At 47.6% G+C, this 11,487-nt stretch overlaps 1 protein-coding gene across 1 annotated transcript; it reads left to right on the top strand.

Annotated features, from left to right (window-relative positions):
• Nucleotides 1-8,009: 8,009 nt before the first annotated feature.
• CBLN2 (cerebellin 2 precursor) lies at nt 8,010-11,177 on the top strand. The gene is made up of 3 exons (XM_086609176.1): nt 8,010-8,372; nt 10,575-10,694; nt 10,980-11,177. The coding sequence occupies exons 1-3, from the start codon at nt 8,010-8,012 to the stop codon at nt 11,175-11,177; spliced, it is 681 nt and encodes a 226-aa protein (XP_086465302.1).
• Nucleotides 11,178-11,487: the final 310 nt, after the last annotated feature.

The following is an 11,487-nucleotide window of genomic DNA, read 5'->3' on the forward strand; positions in this document are numbered from 1 at the left end:
ATCCAATGGCTCCTTGGATTTTCTCTAAGCTGACCTTGGATGAAATACCATTTTTGTCGGTTGGGATCAAATTGTTAGTGTTCTTTGGATGAGGAATTCCAGTCTTCTCCATTTCAAATAAAGTTCTACAGGCAGAGCAGCAGCATTCTATGTCTGACAACAAATCTCGCTGATAACGTTAGTTAATTATTGGTGGAAATAGCGAACTCTGGTGGATGAAAAGTGAAAAAACATGACACAAATAAAACCAAACGAAATACACAACTAAGTGATCAACAGCCAGAGATGCTTTTCGTTACATAATGAAGGAAACTAAGACTCACATTTTTTGCGTCTCTCATATGTCATCAGAGTTCTCAGCAGCCGTGTGCTGAGGTGGAATGAGCGTGTAAAGATGACCAAACACATACACAGTATTAATACTCTAAAGCTATAAATAGTCTTTTGGTTGCATCACAGATTTATGTATTTCAGAAGAAAAAATAATTTTAAAAATACTGAACGGAGGTGATTTTGCTCCCTACCAGAATGGTTATGGCTCTGTATAATGGATAAGATTTCCAAAGTAAGTAGAGCTTTTTATATTTCTATTTTGTGAGCGTGCAACTTGAGACAAGGTACAGAGGTCTGTCTACAGAGCAGTTGCTTTCTCAAAAAAAAAGTATGGCGCTTTCAAGTAGAATCAAAAAACGAAGGAACAAAACACTGAGGTAAAGAAATGTATGAACAAGAGAGTTATAGATTTCCTTCCCTGTATCCCATTAAAGAGACAGTCTTCTACAGCATTGCTTTTCAAACCTGGTTTTGTGTTCTGAAATGCTAAACTCAGAACTAACTAAATGAAAGCATTAATAATGTGATCTTCTATCTGTTCCATATATTTTTATTTCTGTGGATTGTTTTCAGAAATGTCAGAGTCTTCTCTGCTAATACAAATTATCATGCATCAGTAAAAATATTCACTTCGATATAACTTTGTTTTCCAATTAGAACTGGAAGGCCTGCTTTGAAATCTAGCTGAATGAACTAGAGGAGGCAAGTAATGCAACTGAAGGCTGCAGCATCTCTTTGTTGTATTTCAAAGTCCTATTTTAAGATTCTCTCTTCTGAAAAAAATAGTCCGTATTTTAGTTTCAAATTTCACATTTGCCTGACATTGCATAGCAACATCTCACCAGTAGCAAGAAAGTCAATGGCAAAAATACAGTTTAAAAACACTAGTTCTCCCCACATGGAACTAACACATAATATCTGTATGTACCTAATATATACCTATAGTATCCAATATTTCTGTAATATGTATATATATTATGAAATATGCAATACCTATAGTATGTAATATTTCTGTAATGTCTACATATATTATGAAATATACAATATCTGTAAGCTATTATAAGATATATTTTTATGTATATATAAAATAGCTAACATATATAAAATTCAAAGAACTTTATATATATTGGCTATGATCCTGAATCTCCTCTAATGAAACTTGCAAACATGCTGTGCATAGCAACTTTTTGATGAGACATTTCATTTAAAGTCTTCAGTCTCTAAATTCAGTTGGGAGGCTCAGAGGGGATGGTTTTAGGTGGACACATACATTTTTGCAGGTGCAAGAGAATGAAAGAAGCCTTTAATTCTGTTAGCTAGTCAGGAGTTACATTTTAAAAATATGTTTTCCTTATTTAAAAGATCAAGTTGTAAGCTTGTATGAGTGGAAAGCGCATACCCAAATCTAAGGCACACAAGCAATGCTGAGTGTTACATATAAAAGAAATAAGTATATGTACTGGTTGATGTTGCGGTAAACATTTCTCCCAAGTGCCTTCTGTTTTTGCATAAAAAGTGTCCAGTCTTTGGAAGGCACACTGGGTTGCTGTCATCATTTATCTAGTTAAAAGTTGTTACTCTGTGAAGAAGGAATTCAGAGAGTAGCAGAGCTGCTCAACGTTGTAGAATAGAGTTTGTTCTGAGGACACACTAAATCTTGAAAACTGGACATAAGTGTTGAACACACAGATCACACCAGTGAAGGTGTGCACATTGTCTGAACATTTTTTATCTGTTTATGTTTAGAAAAAAAAAGTTCTCTGCACTAATTTTTTCTAATGATATAACATCTTCATTTCTGAATTCTCCCAAGCAAACCTGAATGGCCTAAAAATGCGTTAGTCAAAGAGGCTGATAACAGAGTCAGAACATGATGTTAGAAAAAAGACACTGCAAAGTAACTTTCATCTTAAAAATTATTAATCCCCTCTCCTCCTGGAGCTGAAATTCCATTAAGCGAGAGGGATTAAACAGAGTATGGTGGCATGTCGCTAAGTGCTAGCCATTTCACTGCAGGGGCTATTTGTCGAACATTTCTGGTACAGTATGTAAGGTAGCGACATTGCAAACTGGTCTTAGAAGAGTGCATTTAAATATCACTGTACAACCATATGTAAGAGCTCTGCTACCGCTACAAAGTTACTCGGTATTTCATGTCTGCTTCATCTCTATGGGGTGTACAAGGCTGTATTTAAGAATATTTCAATAAAATAATAGTCACACAAAAATTTTATTGAAGACAAGCTTTGACAATGGTTCAATAAGTTTGCACATCTGCAGAAAAAGTAGTATTATCAAAGTAACTGTGAATGTTAAGAGACGACATTCAGAGATCCAATTTGATATTAAATGGTATTAAATCAGAACTCTATGATGAATTATATTTCAATAAAAATATTTTAATGTATTATTCTTTTTCGTTATATCATGCTTTCACTATTTGTTTAATAAATTATTGAAATTAAAGGTATCTTATGGAAGAAAATAAAGTTTTACATGCCAAAACACACTGCTGTATTGGGTTGTTCTGATATTTTTACATGAACAAATAAAACGTTCTTGGGGAATTAAACATATTTATTTTCAATGTGTAAAATCTTATGCAAATATTTCTGAAGTTATATCAGACATGATATTCCGTGTGAAGATGGGTCATGCAAAATCTTCCATCTATAGTCCTGATATTCCGATGAGGAGAGGCCCTTTGCAATTGAGAACTGACACCTCCGAAACATCTTATGATGAATCTTCCTGTGCAGAAGAAAATATAACTGCCTTGGTTGATGTGTGAGCCTCTAAGTGTCAGGGGCTAGAAAAGAAGTTTAAGTATCTCTGTGAATGAACTCTTATTTATTAGGCAATTTTTTTCTGTGTTGTGTACACTTGAGAATGCTGTGCATGTTATCAACAGAGAGTTATACGTTCTTTGCCATAGCTGGTAGCTACAAGGTAATCTGCCCTGATGCCCTGATAGGTTAGAGAATGAAATACTGATTTGAATTTACGTATAATTCTTCTAGTCACACTGATGGTTAAGTTTAAAACAGAGGCTGCTCTCACAGAGAGTGGATATACCTTGGTCAATTTAACCACAACTTGTGATTAATATGGAGGTCATCACAGGATAGGTACAGAAGACTGCACTTTCTCTATCACCAAATTGTATTTCAAAGGTATGCCTGTAAAGAAAAAAGACTCAGATTTATTAAATCCTATTTTTTCTGATTTATAGCAAAAATTTTTTTAAAGGCCAAATAATCCATAGAGACTATGTTTAGTGGTTTAAATTGTAGCCTATTTAATAAATGAGGACTCCGTCTTCTGCACCTTGGCTGATCATGGAAATGGATTTGTGTCCCTGCCACAAACTTGTCCTAATATTAGGGGTAGACAACAGTATGTTTCACATCAAAACAACATTTCTTCTTTCTCTGTATTCGTGTATGTAACATCCTGATAACAGGCAAATATCTGTAAAATAATTTCAGGAACAGATATGCAAGTATTTTGTTTTTGAAAGAAGTGTCCCATTTTGTTAGGCATTAATGTAAATAATATATGGGAAACACTTGGAAGCTGCTGATCAAAATACCCTTCTGTTGATAACTTGATTTAGTAGATGAGACAAAAAGCTTTTCCCCTTGAAGCTGTTGGCTTAAATGAGTTCAAGGTGAGTGCTAGCTTAAGGAAGGCTCCAAAGAAATGAGTGATTTCGTTTCTTGTAGAACTCCCACACCATCAAGTTCAACATGTCTCTAGAAGAAATGTTTGTATTCGTAACAGTCTTGGCAAAGTGATGAAAAATGGGATGAGCTAGATTACACAGTTCTTTTCCAACTACAACTAACTCTTGGAGCTCAAGAAAGAGGACTGCAAATACCTTATCTGCTCATCTACTTTAGAACCTACACGTTCTGAAGTCAATCCATAACTGAGTGAGCTGCATTTCCCTATGTTAATAATTTCAAAATCTGTATTTTCAATCTTGCCACTCACAAAAGAAGTAAAGATGCCGATATCCTTCCACCAGCTACATAACTCCACGAAGGCTGCAGGTTTATCTCATTAAAGACGATATTTAATTAGAAGTAATGCATGGAACTGTTTTCTAATAAACATTGTAAAAGTCATATAATTAGATATTTTATTAGAAATAAATTTTCTTATTTTATTATTCCTCCTTTCCGTTCATGCTATACTGATTTGTACTGATGGTCCTTTTGCTGGTTAACTATCTAAGGAGAAAGCCGTTTCTGTACATGTGGGATTCATCCCTTGCATTAAAAGAGAGGCAAGATTTAATTTTTTTTTTTTTTTTTTTTTGTGGATGCACATTGGATTTAAAGGCTTTTCAGTTCCCTTTAGTTCTTATGCTCATCTTTCTTGAAAGTAGCAGGCAGAAGTGATGACATGCCATCATTCCCTCACCACCGAGCCTATAGTTATAAGTCATATAAAACAAGGAACAAATCTTTTGGCTTTGCTTTCATTCCTTGTTTATACAAGAGAGTCATAATCAATGAGTAGTCTGATCTAAAGAGAAATAATAGCAGCTCCCCAGCATACCAGACCCATGCAAGATTGAGTGTTGGTGTCTTCTGGAGGAATTTCTGTGGTCCTTTCCGCTGTCTTGCAGAATAGGTGCTGCCTTACAGTCACAGACTGGTTCCTGCTCTGATTTCTGGTATTTTTAATGCACTGCACTTTTCAGCTTTCTGCTCTCATCCCTCCGTGCTTGAACTCAGGAAAAAGACCATTAAACACAAGTATTTCAGGCTTAGTATAAAATTCTCATTTGAAATAAGGAGCTATAGGTTAGGAATTCCCTGCACACTGCTTAGCTGCGATTTCAAGGCATGATTAATTTCTCCGTGCAAATCATCAGGCAGACATCCACAGGGGTTCCTTACTTGTGCTTATAGCAGAAGATTGAAACAGAGGAGTGCTCATTCATAGATGAGATCGTAATTTTGCTATTGAGATACACCTGCAATTTTTTCTCTATATCAAGAGCAACCATTTAGATTTATATGCAGTTTTCTGACATGTTGCTTTCAGATACTGAAGTATGAGAACCAGGATCCCTAGGAAAACAATGCAACCAGAAAACCAATTTGCAATGGAGAGAAATGCAATATTTTTCACAAAACTTCATTGCCAGAGCTTCGCCTTACCCTCCCTCGCATCGCTGCTAAGCTCTCAGCAGCAACTACACGAGGTGAGACGCACGAAACATTCGCAGCCGGTACTATCTGATGATAACCTTGACCGTGACATACATCATCGTTACCGCTCCCTAAGGCAGGAGGCACCCGCCAGCGCAGCACGCCCGGGCTCTGCGGACGGCGGGAGGGGGCGGCCACTGAGTTCCCCGGCCTGACGCTCTGCCCTTTGGGATTTTCCCTCCCGCCCTTGACGCGGTGCGACCCTCCCTCCTTCCCTGCCTGTCCCCAGCGGCCCCGCGGTCCGGCCCGGCCCGGCCCACCCAGCCGAGGAGGCGCCGCCCCGCGCCGCCGCCAGGTGGCGCCCCGCGCCCGCTCTTGGCGCGGAGCCGCGGGCGGGGCCGGGCGCGGGTCGAGGTGCGGGTCCCGGTCCGGGAGGGGCGGGAGTGGGTGGGGGAGAGGGTCCCGGGCCGGGAAAGAAAGCGTTCGCTGCAGGAGGCGTCCCCGCCGAGGGCTGGGCGCCGGGGTGCGGGAGTGCTGGCAGGGGAACACGCCCTTTCGGGGTGCGGTGCGCGGCCTTACGGCGTGAAGTGCCCCGAACAACGTGTCCTTTTTAATGAATACTATTATTTTTATTATCATCACTATTAAAGTCTGTGAATACCTAACAGCGTCCAGTTCATGATGCTGCGCGGTTCGGCCGCAGCGCTGGCCCGTAAGCGCTAACGTGTCGGTGGCGGGTCCGTACCGGGATGTTTCAGCCCCACAGGTTTGAGCAGGAAGAAGGGGGGACGCGGGGGTACGGCTTTTCCCAGCCGCCGGTGACACGCTGTGGCGGGGCGCCCCGGACAGGTCGTCCCGGTGGGAGCCCCGCGCCTGGCCGCGGCTGCCCGCGGCGCTCCAAGGTTTGGGGCCGGGGTGCGGGACCGGGGCGTGGGGCGCCTGGCCGGGGCAGGGCTTGGGGTGTGGGGGGGGGGGGCCGGGGCCACGCTCGACTCCACTCGCGACGTCTGAATCCGGGGCGGGTGCGAGTGAGTGAGTGAGTGAGTGAGTGAGTGTGTGTGTGTGTGTGTGTGTGTGTGTGTGTGTGTGTGAGAAGGGGGGAGGAGGGAGGAAGTGGGGTGGTGGTAGCGGCTGCGGGGGGGGGGGGGAGGTGGAGGGGAGATTATTGGCAATGGGCGGGAGAGAAAGAGGCGACTCCTGTTTCCTTTTCTTTCTGCCAGCGCAATCTCGGCTCATTTTCTCTAAGCAATACAAGTTCACGGACGAGCTACCTAGCCAGCCCTCCTCTGCCGTCATGGACCTCCCAGGTAAAAAGGCCGTTCTCCTCCCCGCCGGCTGTTTCTTTTGCAAAATGCGATTTTAAATGATAGCGATAACAAACCGCGGGGTTAGGGCGGCGGGGGAGATGCCTTGGGGGAAGCGTAGGGGGGATTTCCCAGCAGCGAGATCTCAGTGTGTTCTGGTGAGCGGGGAAAACTGAGATGCAACTTCCCAGGGAGACGCCGGGTGAGCTTTTGCCTCCTGCGATGTGTGTGCATTCCGGGGCGGGAGCCGGGGGATATCCGAGCCTGCCGCTGCCGGGTTCCCGAGAGTCTGGGTAGCCGCCGGGATGGGCGACAGCGGGGGTAGCCTGCCCTGGGGACAAAGGATTGGAAAGTACAAGCCGGTGCCCGAGCTCCCCGGGCGAGGAAGAGGGCGGCGGCGGCTCCCAGAGCCCGGCCGGGGCAGCGCAGTGGCGGGGAAGGGGGCTCCGGGACTCCCCGGCCCCCTGCGAGCCCTAGGGATAGCGGGGCAGCTCCAGCGAGGGGAAGAGGGGGCATTAGCAACGACAATAACAGTAAGAAGAAAATCTCCTCCCGTAGTGGCTGGGGCGTTAGGAGACCGACATAAACCCGGCTCGCAGACGTAGTAGAAAGCGGGGCCGTGGGACCTAGCCGGGTTTTGGAGACCCCGTGGGGGTGGGAAGGGACTGACCGAGGCGCCCACGGGGCGCTCCACCGCGGGTTCAGGGACGAAATCTGCCGCTCTGCCCTCTCCTCCCGCCTCGAAGTACGGCTGGAGCTGCGGGACCCCCCGCTGACGGGGTTCGGGAGAAAGAGGAGACGCCGGGCAGCGAGGTCCCTCCCAGACCTGTTGTGCCGGCTGGGGCGCCCGGGGCGGGGAGGGGACACCCCGCGCCGGTGGGGCGCTGCCGGGCGGCGCGGTGCCCGAGTCCTGCCTGCCCGCTCACTCTGCTTCACCGCCGTCTTTGCCCTTGCCAGGCTGCTGGGGGCCGCCCGCCCTTTGAGGAGGCTCCTTCGCCCCGCGCGGAGGAGGAGGAGGAGGAGGAGGAAGAGGCGGCGGCGGAGGAGAAGGGGAGGAAGGCGCGGCCCCAGCCGCCGCTGCCCAGCCGCCGTCCCGCAGAGCGCTGGCCGCCGGGCGCCGCGGCGGCAGCAGGTGCGCAGCCCCCTCCGCCTCCCCGCGCCCGCCCGCTCGCCCGCGGCGGCGGCGGCGGCGGCGCGGGGCGCCCGCATGGCGGCGGCGAGCCGGAGCGGCGGCGGTCCGGCGCTGGGCATGGGGCGGCGGCGGCGGGGGGCGCTGCCGGAGCCGGCGGGAGGCTGCTGCTGCTGCCTGGCGGCGGCGCTGCCGCTGCTGCTGCTGCTGCTGCCCGCCGGGTGCCCGGTGCGGGCGCAGAACGACACGGAGCCCATCGTCCTGGAGGGGAAGTGCCTGGTGGTGTGCGACTCCAGCCCCTCGGCCGACGGCGCCATCACCTCCTCCCTGGGGATCTCGGTGCGCTCGGGCAGCGCCAAGGTGGCCTTCTCGGCCACCCGCAGCACCAACCACGAGCCCTCCGAGATGAGCAACCGCACCATGACCATCTACTTCGACCAGGTCAGCCGCCGCCTGCTTTGCCCTCGCTGCCCCCCACCCCCGCGCCGGCCGACCCCTCGCCTCCCTGCGCGGGCTTCTCCGCCCCCAGTCCCCCCGTGACTACGCGCTTATTTTCGTTCTTGCTCCTCTTCCATCTTTTAATCCTGACCCACCCGCTCTAGAGCCATTTTATCGCTCAACTCCCCCAGAAAGAGTTTGGGAAGCTCTTTTAGGTGGCTGCGGGGCTTTCCTGGGGTGGTGGTGGGGTGGGAAGGGGGGGCGTTGACTTCTTGCCCGGCCCCATCGGTAGTTCGAAGAGTTCTTTAACCCGAGAACCTGTGTGCCTCGGACGCTTGCGGGGGCGCCTTGCAGCCGAGGATTGCCCCGGGCGATCAGGGACGACGCGGGGGGAAGGGTGCCCGTCGCCCCGTCGGTGCTCCGGCGGTAATGCTCGTTTTCAGGGCAAGGGGAGGACAGAGATTTACTGGTGGGGAGTCGCCAGATCTACCTGTTCAGAGCGCGTTTGGCAATGTTACAGCATCTTTCAGGGGGAGGGAGGGCTGAGGAAGAAGAGGGTGTTTCCCGCGTTATCAAACGAGGCGAACGATGTCCCCGGTGGGTTATAACGGAGCGGCGTTCTCCTGCATGGCATACGCCGGGCAGAGCAGCGGACAGCCCGGCCTGGTGGTCCTGCCCCTTCCCCGCAGCACGGCTTGCCTCCCGGAGCCCGTGCCCCGTCCTTTCGCTTGATTTTTGTCATGAAATTTACTTTTTTCTTACCGCCTCTGACTCCTGAAGTAGTATTGCAGTCAGCCACAATTAGCACACGCAAACTGTTTTCTCTGTTGTTTTGTTTTGGTTTGGTTTTGTTTGGTTTTTTTCATCTGTCTGTCCGCCTGTCATTCATCTGTCTACCTGTCCCTCCTAATGAGTTTGCACAACTATTCCTCGCATACAAAATCTCAAGTCAGATCAGTAGAGGAAAAAACAAACAAAGAAACAAAAAAAACTTGCATCATGTATAGCATATTTAGGTGCTTTACCCCGCAATGCTCAGTTCTCAAGAGTCTGGAGGCGTTCGTCCCTCGGTGCTCCCACAATAACGGATTCTTTTCTTTTTTTTTTTTTTCCTTTCTTGGAAACAATAGGATTTGTCTATTTGGGAAGAAAGGCTCGGGATTTGGGGGGGTTTGTTTTTGTTTTTGTTTCCTCGTGTTTTTCATCATTGAAACAGAGGTTGTAGCCCGCCAAGCTGAGCGTGGCCGGGGCGCCCCGGGAGCAGGCACGGCGGAGCAGCCGTCTCGGACCCACTCGCTCGCCGCATGGCATCCCCAAGAACAAGCGGGTTTTTCTCCCCTCCTTACCCCTGTCTTTTGAGCCAACTCAGGCTGCCCGTCGCTGGCGTCTGGAAAGGGAGCGAGTGGAGGAGCCGGGGCTGGATCCCCGCCGAATCGGCGGGCTCCGCACCACCAGCCTCTGCCGGGGCAGGATGCGGCCGCCGCTTCCGAGTGAGGCTTTGCACATCTGCCGGAGAGCTCAACTCTTTCTCTTTTTTCTTTCTTTCAAAAGACACTGAAATATGTGACAAATTAAGATTATTGTCCAGGAGGAGGAGCAGGCCCACCCCGGCCGCCTGAGGAAGGTGCGGGCCAGGCGGCACAGCCCTCCGGAGGGACAGAGAGGCATGCGCTGGCAGATGTTACTGAGCATCCTCTCTCCTCCTTCATACCTCTCTGCAGTGCGATTTTAATTTTATACCCTATTAAATGTGAGGGCAGGTCCGATTTCAGTAGTTCTGCCTAAAAAACATACATTTACATTGGGAGTTGATGAGTTCGGTGTTTTTTTTTCCCCTCACTTCTTTCCCCTCCCTTCTTTCCTTCCCTCCACCTCCCCTCCGCCTCTGCCACCTTTGCTTTATTGACAGTGCAGTGTGGATATTTGCACTTCATCTAACAGGCTTTGGAGATCATTGTTGCATAACTAAATCGTTTTATGAACTGTAATGCTTTTTAAATGCCTCTGTAACTTGGCTCCTTTCCCCTGCAATGCACTTTTAATTGTGCTGCAAATGCCATTTCGACTAGGCTTTGTATCGGTCATGGAGCTCATGTCAGATTTGCACTGGCACTTTTCTAAGGTGGAGTCTGATTTCTCTCTCTCTCTCTCTCTGTATTTTCGTTTTTGTTTTTATTTTGTTTTGTCTGTTTGTTTACTTTCCAGGTATTAGTTAATATTGGCAACCATTTTGATCTTGCTTCCAGTATATTTGTAGCACCAAGAAAAGGGATATATAGTTTCAGTTTCCACGTGGTCAAGGTCTATAACAGGCAAACCATCCAGGTGGGTTGTGATCTAAAGAAGATGCTGTCTTTCCTTTTTTTTTTTTTTTTGTGCCCCAAATGCTCATTTCTAGACACTGAAGTGCATTTACAAAACCAGCAAATGAAGAATGAGACTGTAGGTTATTTTAGTAAAGAGGATCTGTATGCATGACAGAAATTACGCATTGTCTTAGCTTAATTCAACCCTGTTTCTAACCTGCACGAAAGTTAAGTCATGTGCACAGGGAAAAGAGTCATTGAGAGTATTGAGAAAAGTCAGATTCTCTCTCTTTGCACTTTTTAGGTAAGTTTAATGCAAAACGGCTACCCAGTGATTTCAGCTTTTGCAGGGGATCAGGACGTCACCAGAGAAGCAGCCAGCAATGGGGTCTTGCTCCACATGGAAAGAGAAGACAAAGTGCATCTCAAACTGGAAAGGGGTAACCTCATGGGAGGGTGGAAATATTCAACCTTTTCCGGCTTCTTAGTCTTTCCGCTATAAAAGAAGGCCAAATAGGAGACAGATCCATGAGCCGGAGCAAGGATTCAATTGTTAACGACACCCTGAACTTGGCAGCACATGACAGTATTTCCAGTCACCCCGTCAGACTGTCACGGTAGAAGAATGATAACCTTCTAAACTCCAACATTTGCTTTGAATATTGACAATTCCTCGGGAACCTGCGCCTCTAATTAGTTTTAGACGACAGTGATCTTTAGGAGAAATGAAATTATCGACCTGAGCAATTTGTACCTGTGATTGTAAAGTCAATTTTGGATTTTATTGTTGGGATCATTGACTTTCTTATTCT

This window comes from Tauraco erythrolophus, chromosome 3, assembly GCF_009769465.1.
Source record: "Tauraco erythrolophus isolate bTauEry1 chromosome 3, bTauEry1.pri, whole genome shotgun sequence".
Classification (NCBI taxonomy): Eukaryota; Metazoa; Chordata; class Aves; order Musophagiformes; family Musophagidae; genus Tauraco; species Tauraco erythrolophus.

What these genes read in the sequence shown, in the direction of transcription:
- CBLN2 (XM_086609176.1), top strand. Translation starts at nt 8,010, where the DNA reads ATGGCGGCGGCGAGCCGGAGCGGCGGCGGTCCGGCGCTGGGCATGGGG. An exon ending in TGACCATCTACTTCGACCAG is followed by an intron (nt 8,373 to 10,574) that starts GTCAGCCGCCGC and finishes TTTACTTTCCAG; the next exon opens with GTATTAGTTAATATTGGCAA. An exon ending in ATAACAGGCAAACCATCCAG is followed by an intron (nt 10,695 to 10,979) that starts GTGGGTTGTGAT and finishes TGCACTTTTTAG; the next exon opens with GTAAGTTTAATGCAAAACGG.